Below are 22991 nucleotides of genomic sequence, written 5' to 3'. Positions count from 1 at the left end.
CACTGGCCAACCAAAGGGAAACAAAGATGTTGTGTGTTTCGCTAAATAAGAAAAGCAGGAGCACGCTCTTCTGTTGTAAAAAGTGTGATGCCGCTTTGTGTGAGGTGGACTGCGTGTCAGAGTGTATCGTAAACTGTGAAGTGACGCAGTTCAAACTCATGTACAGTCTGAACAAAATATTATTGTATATAGTGTGATTATATTTACAATATCACCATGATTCAAGGTTGAAGAAAAAACAATGGGTAAATCCTTTGGAATTTCATAACATATATAAAGATTATATTTTGCACTTCATGACAAAATAATCACAGTTAATTTTCGTTTGTAAAAATTGCTCTCTTGTGTATATGTAGAAAATTTTATTGTCTTTCAGGCTGTTTTTAGTTCATATTTCTATGTTGCATAGAACAGAAAATGTGTNGTAGAAAATTTTATTGTCTTTCAGGTTGTTTTTAGTTCGTATTTCTGTGTTTCACAGAACGGAAAATGTGTATTTTTTCCTGAAAGTTTGCAATGTTAATTAATTGGGGTGATTTAAATACCAGCCTCAGAGAGCTCCTGGCAATTTAAAAGTCTGCACGTTAAAGGTTAATATAGTGACACACAAGTCCCTAATCACATTATGAAACTTTTCTCTATTCAGAAAAAATTATGATTCATGACACTTCATTTCAATATAGTCTCTGACATTACATTTTCATTATTTTAAGTCTGAAAAAGCACCAATTTCCTCCAAACCAGCGATAATTCTTGCCATGTTGACATGGTGCTGATCCCACCAGTCTCTACAGACATCTATGTAAAATCAGTATTCTTACCTGAGGAACATCCCCTGGTGTCCTGACACTCAGCAAAGTCTGGTTAACTGTGGAAGGAGAATCCTGCTGCTGTCTACTGTCTGCCTTTGTGTATGGTTTTCTGAATAAAAATAAAGTAGCATCAGGAAAACAACCAAAGTACTGTGTGTTCTGGTCAGGCCTTCAAAAAAATTACTAAATGGTGAATTAGAAAGGATTAGAAAGGAAGTGATCATGATTTATTTCAAAGTACTCTCCCAGCATTTGCACTACAGGGCTAAAAAAGTCATTCACACTAGTCATTACCCCAAACATGTCAGGCATATTAGAGCTATGCCATCCTCCACAGACATCTCTACAGGAAGCAGACACAGGACACTACATGCTATATTCGCTAAGGAAAGGCAGTCTTTGGTATCATGTCCATGTATGTACCTTCTGAACAAGTGAATGGCTTTCATGAAGATGATCATGAATGTCTTGCCACTAAAGGATACCAATAATTCCAAAATAAGAGGCATGTAAATTTCTACGTGGGAGTGACACTAATTCTACTGATTCAACCAAAAACATGCCTCGCCATTCCTTGGATGAAACAGAGGACAGGATTTTCTATGAGAATATTTTAAGGTGATTCATGACAAAATTTGTCACAATGAAAGTGGAATACCCATGTGTTAATTTAGATGTCACACATATTGGGAAAATTCTGCAATAACTGGTCTTCTGTTACATCTGTTATTATTGTGACATTCTGTATACATGGTATAAATATTCATATATATTTTAATTTAACACTATTGTTTCATCTCAGCATTTCCATTTTAACTACCTTAATTCTAACTTAAAGTAGTCCAATCACTAATCTTTGACTTGCTGTATTTGGTCATTAAAATTCATATACTCCAGAAAGGTAAACAGGGGCACATAAAAACAAACGTGAGGCAAGGCTCAGTGTGCAAAGGTACTGAGTTGAGGCAAGGGAGCAGTGCGAGCCTACTATAAGATACCTGAAACAGTTCTAAAGTGAAAGAAAAGATTGTTTAGTCCTAATGTAACAGGATGACTAGATCCTAATACTGGGAGAGATGACAACAATGAAGACTATGCACAAATGCAGACTATTTAAACTCAAAACTGAGTATCTCCATAAATGTGATCCTGGGTTCAAACTTGTTTCTTGTTAAGGGCTCACCCAGGTGTCACTGGTGAGAGTTCTGGTAGACACTGTCCTGACCTCAGCCTCTGCTGCGCCTGAGCCTGCTCTTGACGGTGCAGTCGCAGCTTTCTTTCAGCCAGTAAGAAATAAGTGGATGTGATGTGATTGTACTCATTCTTATCCAGTGCACTGAAACAAGATGGTCACTAGGTCAACACAGAAATGCAGTGCAAGGCAACACAAATATTTAAAGATGCTAAAAAGGGAATTCCAATCTATTTCGGCACGTTATAACCAACTGGTGGGAAGAACATAGACTGAGGGTGTTCGAGAACAGAGTGTGGAGGAAAATACTTGAACTGAAGATGGATAAAGTGATCGGTTGGAGAAAACTGCATAATCAGGAGCTTCATAACTTGTACACTTTGCCAAGTATAATTAGAATGATCAAGTCAAGGAGGATGAGACTGGTAGCACATGTAGCACTCATGTGGGAGGAGAGGAATACATATACGATTCTGGTGACAAAGACAGAAGGAAAGAGACCACCAGGAAGACCTAGGCATAGATGGGAGGATAATATTAAAATGGATCTTAAGAGAAATAGGATGGGGGTGGTATGGAATGGATTGATCTGTGTCAGGACAGGAACCAGCCGAGGTTCTTGTGAACACAGTAATAAAAGCTTCTGGTTCCACAAAAAGCTGGGAAATTCTTGAGTACCTGTGCAACTGGCAGATTCTAAACAAGGGCTCATTTCCATGGAATCAGTTAGTTGTACCCATCTGGTTCCAATTTACTTTGTTTGACACAGTCTAACATTGTGCTGTGATTTGATTTTCTGCATGACAGACTCAGTAAAGCACTGAACTCCCAGTGAAGTTTATTTAATTGAACATGTGACAAATTACCATCCCCAATTTGATTCTGTATTTAAACTGCTAAAATTATCAATCTGACTCCAGGCTAGAAAATTATTTAAAAGATGTTGGTCTCAATTCCAAGAGAGGGAGTGAGAGGGTTTTAACTGAGCACATTAATATATTTTATTTATATGGTGCTTAATTTCCCTAGCCCTACCCCAATCTCAAATATTTTTCAATTAAAGTTTTCTTCAGTATGCTGCAGGGAAATTCTTTATTAGATTTGCGACTTGACCAACTGAAGTACAAAGTTTAGGGAATTCAATCCTACACACTGACACTTTTGTCATGACCAATTCTGACTTGCACAGGTGCTGGTTTCAGAAGAAGATACAAGCTTCAAAACAAAAACTTTACCAATTATCGCAACAAGTGGTAAAAATCAGAGAAATGTCACCGTGAAATGGCAAAATAGGAAATTATCTGTAAACAATTAAGTTCATACTCAAGAATCTCCTCCTTGGTGGCAATATTGCCATTCACCATCTTCTGGATGATGAGAGCATGATCCTCTTCTGAGACATGTTCACGAGAGACTAGAGGAAGGAAGTCTGTTGGCTGGGTGTTCAAATCTTCTCCCAGCCAAGGGTCCGCTGCAATCTCTTCCAGGGAGGCCCGCCTCTCTGGTTCTCGAATTAGCATCCGAGCTATCAGTCTGTAAATATGTAGTGGGTATAACAACAGGTCCATTAGTCCTATGACAAATAGAAGGTCTACAGGTGTTTCATTTAAAAGTACATCACACATCACGTCTGGAGGAGGATTTAATCTGCCGGGAAAACAGACCCTGCTCCAAATTCATTCCTGAGTCTGTTCAGTTCAGTCATCAGCCTTACAACATACAGTAAATTCCCATTATCAGTATCCAGACATCAGGAATTTGCATGCAACCATTAAAATTACAAAAAATTATGATTTTTATAAAGTTATTTAAAATAAATTTCAGTGCACATATGTTCACTTACTATGCAGCAGAACTGCCACCAGTAGTGTTGTTCATTGTTCTCTCATGCAGGTATCATTCCAGTTGATGCTTAAGCAACATGTGATCACATTATGGTACATCCAAAATCTTTTACCCATCAATCTACTGTACCACTTAAGATGGCTATCACACAACACTCAAGGTGAAAATGTATTCTTTTGACTTCAAAATAGAAAATGGTAATATTTAAAAGACCAGAAAAGGGTGAAATTTTGTAAAAATTTGGTTTCTCTCAGAGGTTTTCTCATGCAACAGGCAGATTCATGTAACCGAACATCCCGTTCCCGTTAAATTTTAGATAATGGGGAGTTTACTGTATTTTCTTGTGATACTTTTTAGTTCTGCTCTCCCATTTTCTTCCTAAGTGGACATTATCCAAAAGCTGTACCTGATACAATTCTGTACATTTAAGATCACTGATCCATCCAAAAAATCTAATCTTCATTTCACTATCCTTATGATACTGGATGAACTGTATGTCACACAGTTCATCATTATGCAATATAATTGGCCCAGCATTATTTCATGTGTCTTGGGTATAAAAACTTTTATTTGAATGATTAATAACATTTCATTCCTTCTGAAGCCAACATACTGTAACGTGTTGGGTGTATAACGTGACAAATAACTTCACGCCTTATTGGACATAGCGAATTTATTCCACTCGCTCTTACAATCACACAATTTACAATTTGACAATTACTGCCACTGGCAGTATCACAAATATTCCAACGAAATAGACACCTATTGACTGGTTAAATGACACACTGCTGGCTAACTTGTAACTTGAGAACCGCTGACTGGAAACCTCACTTCGGCGGCTGATATACTTTTAACTGACAACAACAACTGAACTCGGCGACGGCCATATTTCAACTCGCCTTGCAGGCAGTGCAGCTCTCTTATATAGTCGTAGTGTTTGCCTGTTATGTAATTGGTACGGCTGTTGCCTGATGCCGTGTCAACAGCAGCATTTCGTGCCATGTCACAGTGCGGGGGGGGGGGGGGACGGAGTGCTGACTCACCCACCACATCACTGCTGGGGGAGGGAGGGTTTGTCCTCCATTGTGCAACATGTCACAATATTAACACCACTAAAATACAGGACCACTATACATTCTCAAAGATCTTCCTTGGAGAGGCAAGAGGCAATGAATTTAAATAATGCACAATTATGTCGCTCATTAGTTCTAGCAGACTATACTCTGAGGTCTCACCTTTTGCATGCATCTGATACATGGACAGGTATTGTGTACTTGCAGTCCATGATCATGGTCAGAGTTTCACTGTCATTAGCTTCCTGAAAAGGTGCCTGTCCACAGACCAGCATGTACAGGATTACCCCCAAGGACCATACATCTGCAACAGACCAGCATTCTCTATATGCTGCATAAGCATTCAATATGCTTACAGAGATTTTCAGGAAATTTGAAAGGAATGTCAATACTAAAATCAGGTAAGCAATTTGGGCCCATATTAGTCCAACAGAACACATAGTATAGAACAGAAATAAAATTTTACCAATTTTCTCAAAAAAGACTTATCTGACAAAAAAAATTATGACAGTATAAAGGGTAAAGTTGCCCCTGTGCTAAAGCACAATATCATTCAGGCGTGTGGGCAGCGGAGATATACAAAGGTCCACACCTTGAAACTAGATGGCAGTAAGTGGATAGCTCCTAAGGATAAGGGCTCTGTTAAACAACTGATACAAGACTGGATTAGCCCCAAAGTCAGTCTGGATGTGATGTAAGAAGAAAAATCACTACCCCTGCCAGGATATGAAATTCAGAGTCATCCAGATAGTAGCAAATCACACTGCTGACTCAGCTATCACAATCACATGAAATACATATTTTCCTAAGATCCGTAACTTCTATCTGAAACATGTTTCAATACAGCACACGCACATTGTTCCACATCCATCAGCTGTGATAAAAAAATTATCTGCCTCTGCTGTAAAGGAACGTCAAGATGAATGACTGAAGCAATGAATTATGTATTAAAAAATCAAACATTTCCAATGTTTACACAAATCCAACTCACCAACAGCAGGTGCATCATATGAGTCCCCTAACAGTATTTCAGGAGCTGAATATGCCAGAGAACCACAAGATGTCTCCAGCTTCTGGCCAGGGTTGAAACGGTTACTAAACCCAAAATCTGTGAGTTTTACCATGCCAAGGCGTTCAAAGAATACTACATTCTCTGGTTTCAGGTCACGGTGCACTACGTGAAGCCGATGGCAGTACGAAATTGCGCGGACAATCTGACGGAAGTATTCACGTGCCACTTCTTCCCCAAGACCCCCCTCATGTCGCATGATGTAGTCATAGAGATCTCCACCATCACCAAGTTCCAAGATGAGGTAAAGTTTTGTCTGGGTGTCAATAACCTCGTACAAACGCACAACATTCGGATGCTGGACTAGTTTCATGCACCTCACCTGTGAATGTATAAAAGGAAAATCACTAAAAGCAAAAGCAAACAATCTCTTCTTCTGTTGGTTTGCTAACTTAACTGTTCACAGTAATCTCAACACCCAGTCTCCATCCATCCAAGCCCTACTAATGTAAAAACACCTCCCTTAATATGCAAACCAGCCGAAGTTGAATTGCATTCATACCTAGTTCACAGTTCAAAAGACGATACATGCTGCCCAGCTATTTTGTCCACAAAACAAATTTTTACACTGTATATCTGAGAACATTCTTAAATATCAATCTTTCTGTGACACTTTTTCATTGCCTAAACCATTCTCTAACCACGTCATAGCATGGGAACCACCTAATGGACTAAAGTGAACAAGAAGATATGCTAAACCCTGCAGCACACTGAACATTTCTGATCAAGAATCTCAATGTGCTAATACAAAGAAAAAATTAACACCACCATAGTTTCTTCAGAAACGCTTCTGTTTGGTTGACCTATACACTCAAGGAAAGAAATTTATACCAATCTTGTTACCTAACAAATGATTGCAAGTTATAAAACTTATCTTCCCATACAATTATAAAATTCCATTTTTTGGCACTTTAGCATACCTATAAAATTGCTCCATTCATCTGTATGTATGTATAAAATAACTAGAGAAAATCTGAAGGGATATTCATGAAATCTGATATCACGGAGCTTTACTAATATTTGATGACATATTCCAAATAAGTTTAAATCATACAAAAGTAACAAATGCTTTACATGAAAACATACATGTGTCTCTGCATGTACGTTGGACTCAGCTCCTTAAATATTTGAATCAAACAGCTGCAGAGACACATGACATGTTTTATAACCAAGACACTTTCTCCACAAGGCTTATAGTTTTCAAGATAGCAACTGATTATTATGCAAAAATTTCCTAACTTGTATATTCAACAGTCAACAATGGTCTCCTGAACACAAACAAATATTACCTAAGTCTTTTATTCCTGGTAAGAACTAAACAAAGCTTCCTCTATCTGAATTCATGGGTCATGTGTGTGTGTGTGTGTGTGTGTGTGTGTGTATATATATATATATATGAAGGGTGTTCCATATATAATGCCTCCTATTTTTTTCTGTTAACCTTTATCGGACGGGCCATTTAATTTCCGGTAGGGGCAGCTGGACGGAGTTTATTTAAATGCCCGCCCTTCTAGAGCAATGAAATTGTAAGCATGTTTCTAAAAATGGTGTAATTTCTACATTTTTTATGATAAACGAACGAAATGAACGCTCCTTTAATGTAGAAAGAATATAGAATCAGATATTCTAATTTACAGATTTTAATATCTGTAAAAAATTTTTACACTGATTCCCAAAATAAAATTTCCTGAAATTCATACATTTTCTGCACCATGCGTTCTAGCAGTGTAATACGTTTTCTGCACCATGCGTTTTAGCAGTGTAAGTCCTTGTGGCGACTTCACATTCAATGGTGTCTCTTGTTGAAGCTTATTTATCATATGGGACATGTCGGTATGCATGTCTGTAGGCGTCTGAAATCACTCGCTGTGTAATGTGTTAGATAGATACAGGAGTTAATTCTCGGAATATGGTGTTGCCAGATCGGTCATTCGTTCATTCATTGCAGTCAAACCATTGTGTTTGTAACGATTTTGAAACATCGCAATATAAGGTTAGCCACCCATGACATCACGAAGCAGATATTGGGTTCAGCCAAGACGTGAATGAGATTTTTGTATGTGTGGGCTCGAGGTTAAGATTTATGGCTTCTTATCGTGGTCTAAGCACAGAGATTCACTGCTAGCACTGCTAGAGATCCGTATACACGACGACGTCGTATGGAAAATGCTGAAATGAGACACAGATTCGGACTGCTATTCAACCGATTCTGAATGTGGCGTGGAAGGTTGGTCTTCTGATGCCTGAAATTGAGAAAGAGCTGTTCAATGACACAGATTATGATAGGGGCGAGCAAAGTTGGAATTCTGATTCCGCGGACGACGGGTCATCACCTTCGTCGGCAACTTGGGGACCGCCAGACCAGTGTGGCTGGAGAGGTGTGAATAATTATTCCGGTGTAGCTGCGGGGATAAATATCACTGCAGCTCGACATCACTGGCCTGCTTCCTCTAAATCGCAACTGAGGTGTCGTGTGTGCTTTTCGCGTGGGAAGCGGTCTAGCGTTCGTACGAAGTGCGTGAGCTGCGACGTCGGACTCTGCATTTCGGAATGTTTTCGGCAGTACCATACGAAGGCCACATTACCATAGATGACGCAGGGGGGAAGGCTGTTTCCTCATGAAGATGGTGAACATATATCACGTAAGTAGAGCAAAAATTTAATTTAAAAAAAATCTTTACACGCGTGCAATGCGCGAAATCATATGAGGTCGTTCGGCCATATGACGTCGGTAGATTACATTAGATCACGCAGGAGGGAAGGCTGTCACCTTATAAAGGTTGTGACCAAAAATTATGTAAATAGAAGAACAATTTATATTTTAAATTTAATTTTAAAAAAATCTTTACACGCGTGGAATGCGCGACATCATATGATGTCATTCTTAAATTTGTCCTTACTTTTAACGTCATATGACGTCCCTAGATTACATTAGATCATGCAGGAACGAAGGCTGTCTCTTTATAAAGGTGGTGACCAAAAATCATGTAAATAGAACAACAATTTATATTTTTAATATAATATTAAAAAAACAACCTTACACGCGTGGAATCCGCGACATCATATGATGACGTTCAGCCAGCTGCCCTTACTTTTAACGACATCATATGATGACGTTCGTCCGATAAAGGTTAATATGTAACATCTGAGCTGGATGTTGGTGTTGTAAAAAGGTTGAACCTTCTTGCCAATGTACTGTTAGTTTGGTTGTTGTGCGACAGATTGCAACAGCAGAGCAGTCTACCAAAAATATAGAAGTGTGTATGAAACAGAGATGTGTTATTGAGTTTCTCACTGCCGAACAAATTGTACCCACTGACATCCATTGACGCTTGCCAAAGGTGTATGGAGATGATACAGTGGATGTCAGCACAGTGAGGCGGTGGGTAGTGCGTTTCAACAGTAGCGAAAGTGAAGTGCACAACAAGCCATGCCATGGGCGTCCCTGCTCAGCTGCCACTCCTCACAATGAACAGTGCCTCATCCATACAGATCGGCAGATAACAACCAGGGAACTGTGTGCACGACTTAATATCGGCTGTAATGCATTGGAAACGATGTTGGGGAAGTTGGATTATCGCAAAGTTTGTTCCAGGTGGGTCACACGGATGCTTGCACAGGACCACAAAACTCATCGAATGGAGGTATGTCAGGAATTGTTGCACCAGTTTGAGGATGAAGGTGACAAGTTTCTGGACAGCATCATCACCAGAGATGAGACGTGGTGTCACCACTACGAGCTGGAATCCAAAGACAGTCCATGGAGTGGCAACATCCGGATTCCCCCCCCCCAAAAAAAAGAAGTTCAGGACACAGCCATTGGCAGGGAAAATGATGTGCACGGTCTTTTGGGATAGGCAGGGTGTGATTTTGTTGGATTTCCTGGAGCCTGGTGAGACTGTCAATTCTGAACACTACAAGACAATGCTGACTAAGCTGAAAGCCTGCATTTCCAGAGTCAGGCCAGAGAAGCAGACAACTTTTGCTTGCAACACAATAACGCTAGACACCATACCAGTTTGGCAACCACCGCGGACATTGCAAAGTTTGGCTGGACTGCCCTACCACATCCACCTTATAGCCCCGATTTAGCACCTTCAGACTTCCATCTCTTTGGGACTATGAAAGATGGACTATGTGGGCAACATTTTCCAGACAATGATGCTGTCATTGCAGCTGTAAGAAAGTGGCTAGCCTCTGCTGGTGCAGACTTTTACAAGCGCGGCATACAGGCTCTTGTTCATCCCCGGCAAAAGTGCATAACAAATGGTGGTGATTATGTGGAAAAACAACTGTAAGTAGCTGAAATCTTGCTCTATTTAACTGTGTTATTATGCTTTCTGTATCTGTTGTAGTTTTCATTAAAAAAATTTACAGAACGTTCCTCATATATATAATTGACTATGTTGCTATAACCGTTACTTTCTCCCTTATTTCACTGCATTTTATTTTACTTATTCAATCCTCTTTGCACATCCTAACATCTGTCCACATGTTGCATAAGGCACCCACTTTTTCCAGTCTTTGCTTTGGACTCATCATCAATCCACCATACTTCTTTCTGGTGCATCAGTAATGAAATTGCAAAATGCACCTATTAGCTTCACCATGTCTGTCTGTCTGTCTGTCTGTCTGTCTGTCTGTCTGCATGTAACAAGGTGGGAATTGGTGAACAGATTTCAATGAAATTTGACGCTGAAAAGCTTTACTGAAATTTGTCAGCACATTCCAAATTTGGATCAAATTGGACACCTATGGACACTTACATGCATTTCTGGGTGTATTTTGAGCATAACTAACTAAATATTACTGCAGTAAAAAATACTTTGAACAACATTCACAGACAAAAATAAAACATATATTTTATGTCCAAACATTTCTTCCTCAAGTCTTATGGTTTTCAAGATAATAAAACAGAATATTTTTAAAACTTGGAAGCAATAACAGAGTTAATATGTCATTAGTTTTATGCTATAAATATAATTCCCAACTTGTTATTTATCACAAACAACAAAATACTGTCATGTGTATGTGTGTGACTTGAGATGAAGTACGGACTGGTGAATTCAATTCACCTAATCCGTCCAGCTGCACTACGGCCCTGGGGTTGACTCAGCCTCTAACAGAAATGAGTACCAGGAATTAATTAAATAATTTTCCTGGGGAGTAAAGTGCAGCCGGCACGTAAGGCTGACACCTTACCACCATCTTTGTGCCGACTGCCTAGATAATGTGGGACCCTCAATGTCTCACAACCCTGTGGGCCTTCACAGCCTGTTACAGGGATAGCTTTATTTTTTTTACTTTTTACGGACTGGTGAATGGATTTATTGACCACTTACAAGCACCGCTCAGAACAACATGTAATTACGCTGCTCTTGCTAATCTCCACACTTAACAAATCACCATAGCACCAGCTAAGCCTTTTTCTAGCCTGCTGTGGCTTCACCAGCTGTTCACTGGCAATGCCTTCTAACACTGCAGTTTCTTCAGCTTGCCACACTCAGGGTCTTATCTTCACAGCCTCTAACAACTCTCAACTAACTAACTAACTAACTAACTAACAACTATCAACTGAACCACAGTGCCATCTCTTCTCAGACTCCCTTGCAGAACTCAATTGTCTGGGTTGTCCCATTTACCTCCTTTATAACTCCTTGCCGTGCACCACATACAAAACACCCCATTTCCAACAGTTAGTCTATCGTTGCATGTGTATTCTATTCCGTGGGAATGTGTTTACCAGCCGCTGCTAAGAAACGGCCATTTGTTTATTCACCTACTGCACAGAAATGGCTGTACATGCAACAATATTTAAAAAGTTGTAACAATGTTAAATTAATACAATTACTGACCATTTTTGACATTATCCACTATCCCACATTTGTTTAAAACAAGATGATGAATAATGTTCAAAAAGTCAATAATTCAACAAACTATTTGCATTCAATTTTTGGTGATGAAAGTATCGTGGCAGACTGGTTTGCCAATGTGTCACAGAAACTGCAGACTCCATCTTCAGGGATGGGTTAATAACTGGTCATGAAACTGATTCCCTGATCAAATTTGGTTATTACAGCTTCTTCAGGTATCAGTTAATGATCTGGTCATGGAGATGAAAGACTGATCTACAACTTTCTTATTTTAATATTACCATTCAAACTACACAGGTTGTGTACCACTGAATGAGATGCAAATATAATCATGGATAGCAGCAAGTAAGCGTGTGGTCATGGGTTTCAAGGTACATGAGGTGCCATGCCTATAATAAGAATGGATTTAAAAAGAGAAGGCCATCCTGTATGAGTACAGGGTGATTCAGAAAGATGGACATTGGCTACATTTCCTGAACTATGGGTATATGTTGCATTTCAACTCTGTAAAGTACATTTGAAAGAGGATGTTGTAAAGTTTCTAATACTACCGTTAGAGGACTCCAGAATCACGCCAGTTGTAAGCGAGATGACTACTATGCAATACAAGATTTTTTGCATTCATGAGTTCAGTAAAAGTGAGTCTGCAACTGTGGTACAGCGTGCATTTCGTCGTAAGTTTAACATCCAACCTCCAACGAGGAGGAGCATTTATCGTTGGAATAAACAATTTGATGAAACTGGCTCTCCGTGTAAGGGTAAAAGCCTGGGCCGATCACGTGTATCGGAGAACGTGGAGTGCAGTCGAGTGAGCTTTGAGCGTAGCCCAATGAAGTCAACCCGTAGTGCTAGTAGAGAACCTGGACTATCACAAACAACTGTCTGGGGTGTACTGAGTCGCTGGTTAGTGTACAAACCATACTGCCTACAACTGGTACAGGAACTTCACGCAAACAATAAGGTAGATAATGTAGAATTTTGTGACCGTATGCTCAAAAACATGGAAGATGAATTGTTTCTACCTCGTGTAATTTTTAGCGATGAAGCTACGTTTCACCTAAGTGGGAAAGTCAACAGGCACAATGTTCGCATATGAGGGCTACAAAATCCCCGTGTAACACTTGAACATGTCAGGGACAGCCTGAAAGTTAATGTGTTCTGTGCAATATAGTTAACAAAGTTTTATGGACCTTTCTTTTTTGATGAAAAAACGGTTACTGGAGTAATGTATCTTTGAATGCTGCAAAACTGACTTGTTCCTCAAATGAATGAAGATTCAGGAGATTACATTTTCCAGCAGGACGGAGCTCCACCCCATTGGCACCTGAATGTTCGACATTTCCTGAATGAATCTCTACCTCAACGATGAATAGGTCGCATGGGGAATGAAGACCTCGCACTTCAGTTCTGGCCACCGAGGTCTCCTTATCTCACACCCTGCGACTCTTTCCTGTGGGGATTTGTGAAAGATGCAGTTTATGTACCACCTCTTCCCACAAATTTGAATGACCTAAGAAACTGTATCACAGCTGTGGTGAACTCGGTGACACAAGATATTTGTCATCGAGTGTGGGATGAATTCAGCTACCATCTAAATGTTATCCGTGCAGCCGCATTGTACATCTATAAACTTATGTATGTATAATCAAATGTAATTTACAGAATTCAAATGCAACATATAATTCAGGAAACATAGCCAATTGAAACTGTGTCCATCTTTCTGAATCACCCTGTACATTAAGGCACTATCTCAGAATTCACATAAATACATTGAAGTAAACCACAATAACCTCAGAATAGTTAGTACTCGTATCTTGATCACTGTTCAAACTGGCCATTTCTGAAACAAATCCACATGTTACCATTTATTCAGCATGCTCAGTAGAAGGCAGTGGCAAATTCTCATAGTCTGACTAACAAATCTGGAAATATGGGTAGACTAATAGGAGACAACATTTAAAAATAAAGTCCATTTCAACATCACCACCTTTAATTTGCAAGGAAATCTGTCTGATATGTGCAAAAATAAGGAGACTGCTAATTTCTTTGACACACTGGAAAAATTCCCACATATGACAGTCACATCACTCAAAAATGAAAACAAAAGCCTCATTGCAAAATTAAAAAACTTTATTCACAGTTGTGCAAATATTTCAATCCAATGACAAAGCCAGAAGCTATGTTGGCTAAAAGACATTTTTTCCCAACCATAAAATGAGGCTGATTCAAACTTACCTCCTGGAAGAGATGTGCCCTGGAGACCTCATCTAGCTTACTCTTATCAATGACTTTGACAGCAACCTTCTCCCCAGTGAAGACATGGCGAGCGAGTTTCACAACAGCAAAGTGTCCACGCCCCAGTGTTTCCTCCAAGTCATAGAGACCTGCAATCTTCCCATCATAGCTATTGCGGCCTGATGTGCGGTGCATACTGATACTGAAACACAAATACAAATTTGTGGGTGTCTAATCAATTGGGATACCAGTACAGTTACTGTTGACAAATGACATCACATTGCAAAAACATGTCCATCTCTTTCAAGACACTTAAGTTTTACTTTACAATACATATGTTGCCATTGCAGCAAATGGGAATGATGTATGAAATTATCACTTTCCATTATTAAAATTATAGAAGTGCTAATGGTACAAAGAAACAAGTAGTCTGAAGGCCCATAAGTTGTGCACCATAAGCTTATGTGTTTTCAAAATTACTACCATCAACAATAAAACACTTCAAAATCTTAAGGATACATGTTGCCGGAACACTTATATAAGTATGCTTCATAATTTTATGCATAATCTGTGGACACTAATATCCTACACTCCTAAAAGCATGTATGCACATGCATACATGTGCACAACATACATAACACTAAACTGTAACTGTGAGATGACCTTGTTGGGAGTTTGCCATAAAACCACAGGCCACACCACTTGGAAGTCTTCCATGCAAGTGCTAACCACACAGTATGATAACAGATGATGCTGCTAATGCTGACCGTATGGGACGTTACAAGTAATGCGTTCATATATTACATATCTTAATCTCATGTTCAGGGGTTAAACTGGGATGTAATTACACCCCTTCCCATAACATAACATAACATAACATTATATTACATTACATTGCACTGAACATTAAGAGATGCCCAGGTTGCAAAATGTTACAGCTATAGTCCAATGGCTGAATCATCCTCTGGCCAGTGGCCATAGGCATGTGCATTCACGTGCGGGCACTGCCAGCATGTCTGTGCTCCCAAATATAATTCAGACACATTACCAGGACAACATCTTTCAACGCTTCCAGTTATTAACTTGGAGACCTGACATACCTATTTCATGTCATACTGTTGGGGGAATTCACAGTCCACTGTGTCATAAATACACTCAACTCTCGATAATCCGGGATAATCGTGGGGATGGAAATTACGATTAATCGAAAACCCGGTTAAGACAAATTTTATTAAAAGTAGTACTGTAATACTGTACTTTCATAATACTATAGGTCTACCTGTATTTAAATTTATTCAACCTCATTTTTATGTCATCTCATGGCCTATTTAATACTTTTTTTTAATTACACTGAAGTATGAATTAGTTTTTTCAATCACCGTGTTCAACAACATCCAACACTTTTTACGAATATTCACACTTAACACTTAAAAAAAATTAATACTATCATTTGTTTTTTCGCGGCATTTTCCTTTTTACGGATATCCGTACGAAGCCTACGTAATATTAGCTTGTCACTTAATAAACTGTTCTCTTCACTCTCAAGATAGTCTAGTAAGGATTCCAAATGATTAAGAGCAGCACCATGTGATACTTTCTTACTAGCAGCACTGTCCACCTCTTCCTCATTCTCACTTTCTTCCCGCTCTTCTGGCTGCACCCCCACTGAACTTACGGTTTTGTCACTGCTTAACATTTCCAAGCCCGGCTTTCACGAGTTTCTGTTGAATACTTAACACAACACACTTCCTTTTACACCCTGACATTTTGCTAACGCACTTGAAGATCGATACAAAGAGACTAACTGGGGCGGTGTATCTGTCCTTGAAACTTTCCACAAATCCTTGCATTCTTTCACCCTTACCCTAGAACACTGTGTTAGCATAACGGGACCCAAAAACACAGAGCTCGGTTCACACTAGTACGAAAATAGTGTTACAATTCACCAAGTGAAACAAAAGTGAATGAATATTAAACAACATATAAGCCTCAAAAAAGCCCGGTAGCCCCGGTTAAGCCGCAAACCGGTTTATCCGCCCCCAGATAATCGAGAGTTGAGCGTATACACCTGTCTAGAAGGCACAGCCAGTAACTTTGGGCTCATTTCTGATGAGCTGAGCTTGTATAGACATTTGTGTGTATGTTTCTTTCAGCAAAGAACACAAACTATTTTATTGCATCTCCAGGAGTTGAAACCATGGTTTGGCAAGATTCTTTATGATCCAAACACACAGTAGCAACCATACCATCTCTCTCATCGCTTGGCGCTGTTTCTGAGGATGCTGTACAGTGTAAAACTTCTTTTGTCAATCTCACCTTCTTGCAGGTCATTATCACAAACAAGACACACGGTGTAACAACTACCTGCCAAAATGAAATGTTATTTCCGGTTTCAGATGTAATATTTAGAATGAAAAATCAATGATCAGATTAAGTTAATTCTGGTGAAAGCTGTGCTTAAGCATTTCCACCGAGAAGTACTGACTGAATTTAGTCCAAATGCACAAAATAGGCTGCCATTGTACATGAAAATCTAACTGTATGGCAATACAGAAAGTACTGGGGTTATTATTTGCTTTTGTGAGTTATTCTATGACAGCACTGAATTGTAGGATCACTAATGAATGATGTACTGGAATGTATTAGTAAGGGTGCGGTTGTGGCCTAACTGAGGTACTAAACCTGAATTTTCCTGGAAGGCCTGAGGAAGATCACAAAAATTCAGTCAGGGTAGCTAGTGGCCTGACCAGAATCTGAACCGAACACTTTCCAAATAGGAGTCATGTGCGTTAATGCTTTATGAAGCCACTCAGTGGTTTATTTAAATAGTGATGTATCGACTGCATAATTTATTTAGGGTCTAATGAGTTGATTATCGTTAACTGGAATGAAGAGAGAAGATAGGATATGGACATTGACTATTTCTGGGTACTATCGCCTAGACAAGACTGAGAAAACCCTCAAAAGCCTCAACAAAAACTGATGGCGCCCCAGTCGAGATTCGAACCAGGGATCTCCAGAATATAAAACATGAATGCTTTGAGTTCCACATCTTTAATGCTTTCGCTCACGTGTATTCTTTCCACACCAAATTTTGAGGTGTAGCGTTTAGCATTACTTCGTATTTGGATGGTCCACAGTTCGAATCTCGGTCCTCAGTCAAGTTATCTACATTTGAGTTTCTCAGAGTTTTCCACAAGTCCCTCCATGCGTATGAGGTGATATCATGAATGTTTTCACACAGTACATGACTGTTTTCTTTCAAATTTACCATTCCTAATTCCGCAGAATCTAATTTAACCTATGCAGTTGATAAGGCAAAAGTTACAACTGTCCCTGTGCTTAAGCATCGTCCCATGAAGGCATATGTATAGATGGAATAGAAGCAAAACTCCATATATATTTAAATGCAGACGAGCACACTGGCAACTTTTTCCCAAAGTAAAAACTCCCTAACACCCACTAGGTATGAAGCTGCGTGGGCGCCAGAGCTGGTATGGTACCAGTGGACAAGAGAAGAAAAATGCTGTACCCTCTTAGGAATTGAGCTGTCTTCCAGACAGTAGCAACGCTTAGTGACTGGGTAATATCCCAGCTCATGCAGTTGGTAATGGGTCAGACAGAGAAGGTCGGGTACCTGCTCATCCTGAGGGTCCACACAATATACACTCCCACACATAACCTGCACCAAAATGTGACTAGTGAAGGTCATTGTCCCCAATCTTGACGCTATTAACGGTCACTCTTGGCTTCACGTACCGTCTGGGTCAGGCCTAACTATTTTCGCTCTGCACTGGCATGTACTACTGTCCTCCTCCTACTCAAAATACATTCTTTCACCCTGAAAAGTTTTGGATACATGAGGGTAAAGACGCACGTCATTAAGGGAAAGAGGGCATCTTAGCCCTTAAATTTCTTTAAAGATAAACACGTCCATTAATCTCATTTGTTGGCACACAGCTGTACAACTATGTTGCATGTACTGGCAATGAAGAAATGTCAGTAATGTGACTCATTACCAGCTGAACGATCGCGATTCGATTCCCGGCATGGACGGGGATTTCCCTCTTTGCAACCATGCGAACTTGAGCGATCACTGAAGTAAGCTTTTCCTCGACTTCTATTTTGTTACCTATCCAAACATCAAAGTAATAAGAAATGTCCGTTCTGTCGTTTTTGTAACGACGCTTTCTCAACAATGTAGTTTTACAGCGTAGAATAAAAAGACTATCACGGATGGCGACTTGAAAGGCATGCAGAAATTGGCAACCGTGGCCTACACTACGACGCTGTCATAGTACCTGTTTGGAGGCAGTGAGCAAAATCATGAAAGCTCTGTCAGAATACCCGGTCTCTGGGCCGAGGATCGAACACGGTGCTTCCCGAACACGAATTATAAGTGCTAAGTACTATATCACGACGTTCGGTCCAAACACGAAGCAAGTCTAAATAATACAATTACTAACATTCTGTGAGTTATCCATCGTCTTGTTTTTAATTTAAAAATATTCCGGAAACTACACCCCCCCGTCTTCGTCCTCAGGTAAAAACCTACTCAGTTGGGCTTAATCGATAGAGCTATCCAGATCTCAGGTCCAAAAAGTATTAATATACCATCATCACGAACTTTCAGATCTTATTTAGATCTAAATAACGCTTAAAAATTCGGTTCGTACCTCAAGGGAACACACTACATCTCTACGTAATTACATAAATGGTCTTCTTTTATTGCTAGTGGAGTGGGACTAAGTCCCTTGTACTGCGGGCACTTCAGGCCTATTGTACCAGCCCCAGATGATAGGTGAGGGTGATTGTAGAGCAATTGGTGGAATGAAGATTGGCTGGGGAAACCGAAGTACTCGGAGAAAACCTGCCCCATCGCCACTTTGTCCACCACAAATCCCACTTGACCAGACCTGGGAGCGAACCCGGGCCGCCGCGGTGGGAAGCCAGCGACTAACCGCTTGAGCTATGGCGCGGCCCTTACATAAATGGGTTTGTGAACAGAATTCCGAGTTAATGAACATAAAAGCACGTAGATTCTACAGGTTCGACGATGGTGCGTAACACTCGGAACTGTTGTGTTTTTTTTTTTTGGACTTTTTCCATCGTCCGGGATAAAAGCACTTGCTATACATAGTTACCACAGCGCTACAGCCCTACTCGAGTCCTGGCCTCCACTATTAGAAATTCTTACAACCTGCAAAATTCGTCTGTGTTCATTTTTGTGGTGATACAGTTTCAATGGGGTTCTTCGCGTCTCTGTTATTTTCTCACTTACATTGTATGTGTAATTACTGTGACAGTGGGGAAAAAAATCGCTCTGGAGGTTTCAACGGATTTATACGTCTACCCCCCCCCCCCCGCATATGAAACGTTGGTTTCCGGAATGCCGTCTGTACGCAAAGTCCATATACTCTATGAACTAGGGATAAGTTATGCCTCGTTTAGTCAAACTAACTGAAGGAAGGTTCTAAGTACGTCTGAACAGGCAAATGAATATCGGATGACTACTGAAAATATAACGTGTAATTTTCTAATGATGATGTAATGGTCTATAACGACGATCCAGTAGTAAGCGGTGTATGTCTGTGCATGGATATAGCCCTCGTTAGCGCTTGAAGGGTTGGACGGATTTTATTCACACTCGGCATTTAAGAGTTCATCCACCACAAGTCGGTCCCCGACGAATGTAAACATTCAAGTTCCAAACGTAGAGCCCCTTCAGACCCCCCCCCCGGGGATTTTCTCGAAAACAGCGCTAGCGAGTTTTATTAAATTTCGATGATGTATGGGGACCATCTCCCAAATAAACTGCATAGGTGCTATCAATAGTACGCGCACTAAAGGCCTAAATAGTTACGCAATGCGGATGTTCTAGCTTCTTTAATCAGTGACCAGCAATATTCTACCAGACAACAATCGATTTCGTTTCCAAGCTAACGCAGTGATGATCAATCATGTATGAGAAAGTGTGTGCGTCTCTGAGCAGATATTTTCATTTATTAACAAACGCATATGTTATTGGATCCACTAAGTGCCCTCTGTTAGCGGCTGCTTGGAATATAATAAGACAGGTTATCTGGAGATGCTGACGAGTCTAACTCGACACTACCAGAATGGGCGCTATTCTGCCTACGACGTGAATAGATATTCCAAAAAATAAGAGGGTTGGAAGTGAAGACATGTGGCAGTACTTGGATGCAATTCCATCGTAACCCATGTCATCATAAGGCAACATAGATGAAGCAAACATTCGTGGTTTGTGCGGGATTAAAACCTCGACCCCAATGTCCGAGACATCGCGAAGCCACCAGGATCAGCAAATAAAAAAGGAAATAAATAAAGAAAAAATATTTGTCAGGGCGTCTCACAGCGGCAGAAGATAAATGGGAATCCCCAAATCTGACGCCATGCGTACCTATTTTGTTGCTCTTGGCGACCTTTCTATTGGTCTTCTAGGTCATTAGCCGCCTTCATATTGTTAGCAGTTCTGGAGTGGAATTAGATCTTTGTAACGAAGCTAGGATATCATGTAAGTCATTACAGCCAGCAGTGACGTGTGTGCGCGCTCATTCACTTATACGTCATAGTGCGTAACAGGGTTCCAAGGTTTTCTGATCACAAATTTGTGGCACATAATTTGGACGTCAACCGACTTGGCGGATCCTTGACAAGCTCACATTCCCATTACACGTTTCTCTGAAATCCACATTATCTTAATCTCCCCCTCTAAGCCAATGTCACTTAATTGGTCTCTTTCGTTTCAGCAGCTCTGCTAATACGACCAAAAGGTTTATCGCCGTTAACGACCAAATCAATCAGACACGATACTGATGAAGTTGAATCCAATTTACATCTTGGTAGCTCGAGGTCCATTTTAAAATTATTTTCATGCCCCTTTTACAGTCGCTTTTGAAAATATTTCATCGCCAGAATTAGTACGCTTTATTTCCAAACCCAAGCAAACACCCTCTTGTATGTGTATGTGTGTGTGTGTGTGTGTGTGGGGGGGGGGTCTTCTGCTACACTGTCAGTATCTAGACCAGCCGTTCCCGTGACCGTATTAAATAGTTGGAAACGTGTTCTGTGGCCACATAACTTGAAACATACAGCTTTTTACACTTAAAACAAATCCTGCAAAGATGATTATGAATTTAAAAATCAGGTCAAAGCGATGAAAACGTGATTACCTTAATTTACGGCAACTCACTAAATGGGAACACGCTCAATGTACGTTTTTCCGCAACTAACCGGTGATTTCAGTCCGTATGTTTTCCATGTCTTTCAAGGAACACGCGTGTTAGATGAAAAGTAGCAGCCGTATAGCAGTCTCGGAACACCCGCGTAAAAATAGTCAGTGACTTTACAGAAGATGTGAAATAAATTTGTATTTCAACAGAAAAGCCTACTTACTAGTCAAAAACTGTTGGTGACCACACGAGCAAATACTAGTGGCTGTATTTCAGACACGCTAATCGAGGCTACGGTATTTAGGCATGTATAGGCCGCACATTTTTTGCCAAAAATTCAAGAGGAAAACTGGGGTGCGGCTTATATTCGAAATATTCGAAATCAGACTTCATTTAAAAAAATATATATTCATAATTAGTAATACAGGGTGTAATACTCCTGAAATAATATTCCAAGAAAATTATTTTTTCTATAATTTCTGTCTGAAAATTGTGCTGCGGCCTATACACGCACGCGGCCTATACATGCGTAAATACGGTATATATCACTCTAAGTTAGGGTGACTGATGAATTGAAAAAAAAAAAAAGATTTGTAAAGAAGCGGCCGTGACCTAATCAGCTTACTGTCCGGAATCTTCGTAGAGGTTACGATGAAACCCACGAATAGTCTAAGTCAATATAGCCGGTGTCTCGAGCAAGATTCGAACAAAGAACCCCTCAAATATGAGTTAAAGGGCTGAAGCTATGCCAATCCGGTCGGTTGAAATACTTTCTTCACTGAACTATAGCAACAATATACGCCGAGACGTGTAAATCTCCACGTTCCTCGTTATGCAATGTTCCCTGCTCCCCAAATACTAGGTTCCTTTTGTGAAGGAAAAGTAGATATAGCATTGCCGACCTAAGCTTTCGAAACCATAAGGCGCAGTGAACACGCCTGGAGAGGGCGGGGTGTGACATATAAACAGTGTTTTCATTTGGGTCCTATCCCTCCATCCCAAACTACACAGGAAAACAGATTACGAAGCATCGACTTCCGGTTCGAGGGCAGCAACCACTCGCCAGGAAAACCGAACCTTCATTAACATTCGGTAGAAACTGTACGCTTCTTGGCGGGGATTCTTCAGAAATTAAATTAATGCGACATGAAGGAAATAAACCATACATAAGCTTTTAGGGCGAGGGCACACAAGGAAACTGACAACCGCAACGCAACCGCAATTTCCGAGAATTGTTATCAGCCTGAGTTGAACACATGTTACTGAATGGAGCAGCGCAAATTGAGGAAACTGCGTTTCGGTTGCCAGTTTCCTTGGTGTGCCCTCGCCCTTAGATCAAAAGTTCGAATTCTACTGTGGGATAACTGTATGTCCGTTATTTCTATGTTGTACTGTCATGAACGGTTAGGCCTTACGATGGACTGATCTCCCAACCTAAGAATTCTACCAAATTATCTACAGGTCTGTTTCAGAATTAATTCTAACTGGAGACAGGCAATACAGCCTAATCCGTGGCAGAGGAAGATACAAGTAGGTTAAATTAGGTCCAGATATATAGGAAATTATTACCTTTGGTGATCGGTTCACGGCTTTGCGTTTCACGGAGAATTCTGACGATGAATCAATACGCCTTGTAATGCCCTGGCGGCGTAGGGGGGCATGGAGGTATCCCACCCGCGGCCGCCCCTGTAATGCCCTA

The 22991-nt window shown here is 40.3% G+C and overlaps 1 protein-coding gene across 3 annotated transcripts in view; it reads right to left on the bottom strand.

Moving 5' to 3' along the window:
* LOC111869377 (SNF-related serine/threonine-protein kinase) overlaps positions 1-22991 on the bottom strand; it is a 56466-nt gene that overhangs the window by 17534 nt on the left and 15941 nt on the right. For all 3 annotated transcript variants that reach the window (XM_023860871.2, XM_033753406.1, XM_023860872.2), the window contains 6 exons: positions 14100-14301; positions 5914-6313; positions 5085-5226; positions 3328-3537; positions 1996-2148; positions 822-921 (listed from right to left, as the gene is read on the bottom strand). In XM_023860871.2, the coding sequence (XP_023716639.1) occupies positions 822-921; positions 1996-2148; positions 3328-3537; positions 5085-5226; positions 5914-6313; positions 14100-14294 (1200 nt within the window). In that variant the 5' untranslated portion in view covers positions 14295-14301. The remainder of the gene's footprint in view (positions 1-821; positions 922-1995; positions 2149-3327; positions 3538-5084; positions 5227-5913; positions 6314-14099; positions 14302-22991) is intronic.

The sequence above is a fragment of the Cryptotermes secundus genome, unplaced genomic scaffold (assembly GCF_002891405.2).
Source record: "Cryptotermes secundus unplaced genomic scaffold, Csec_1.0 scaffold584, whole genome shotgun sequence".
NCBI classification, from domain to species: domain Eukaryota; kingdom Metazoa; phylum Arthropoda; class Insecta; order Blattodea; family Kalotermitidae; genus Cryptotermes; species Cryptotermes secundus.
This window is presented reverse-complemented; position numbering and strand designations above follow the sequence as displayed.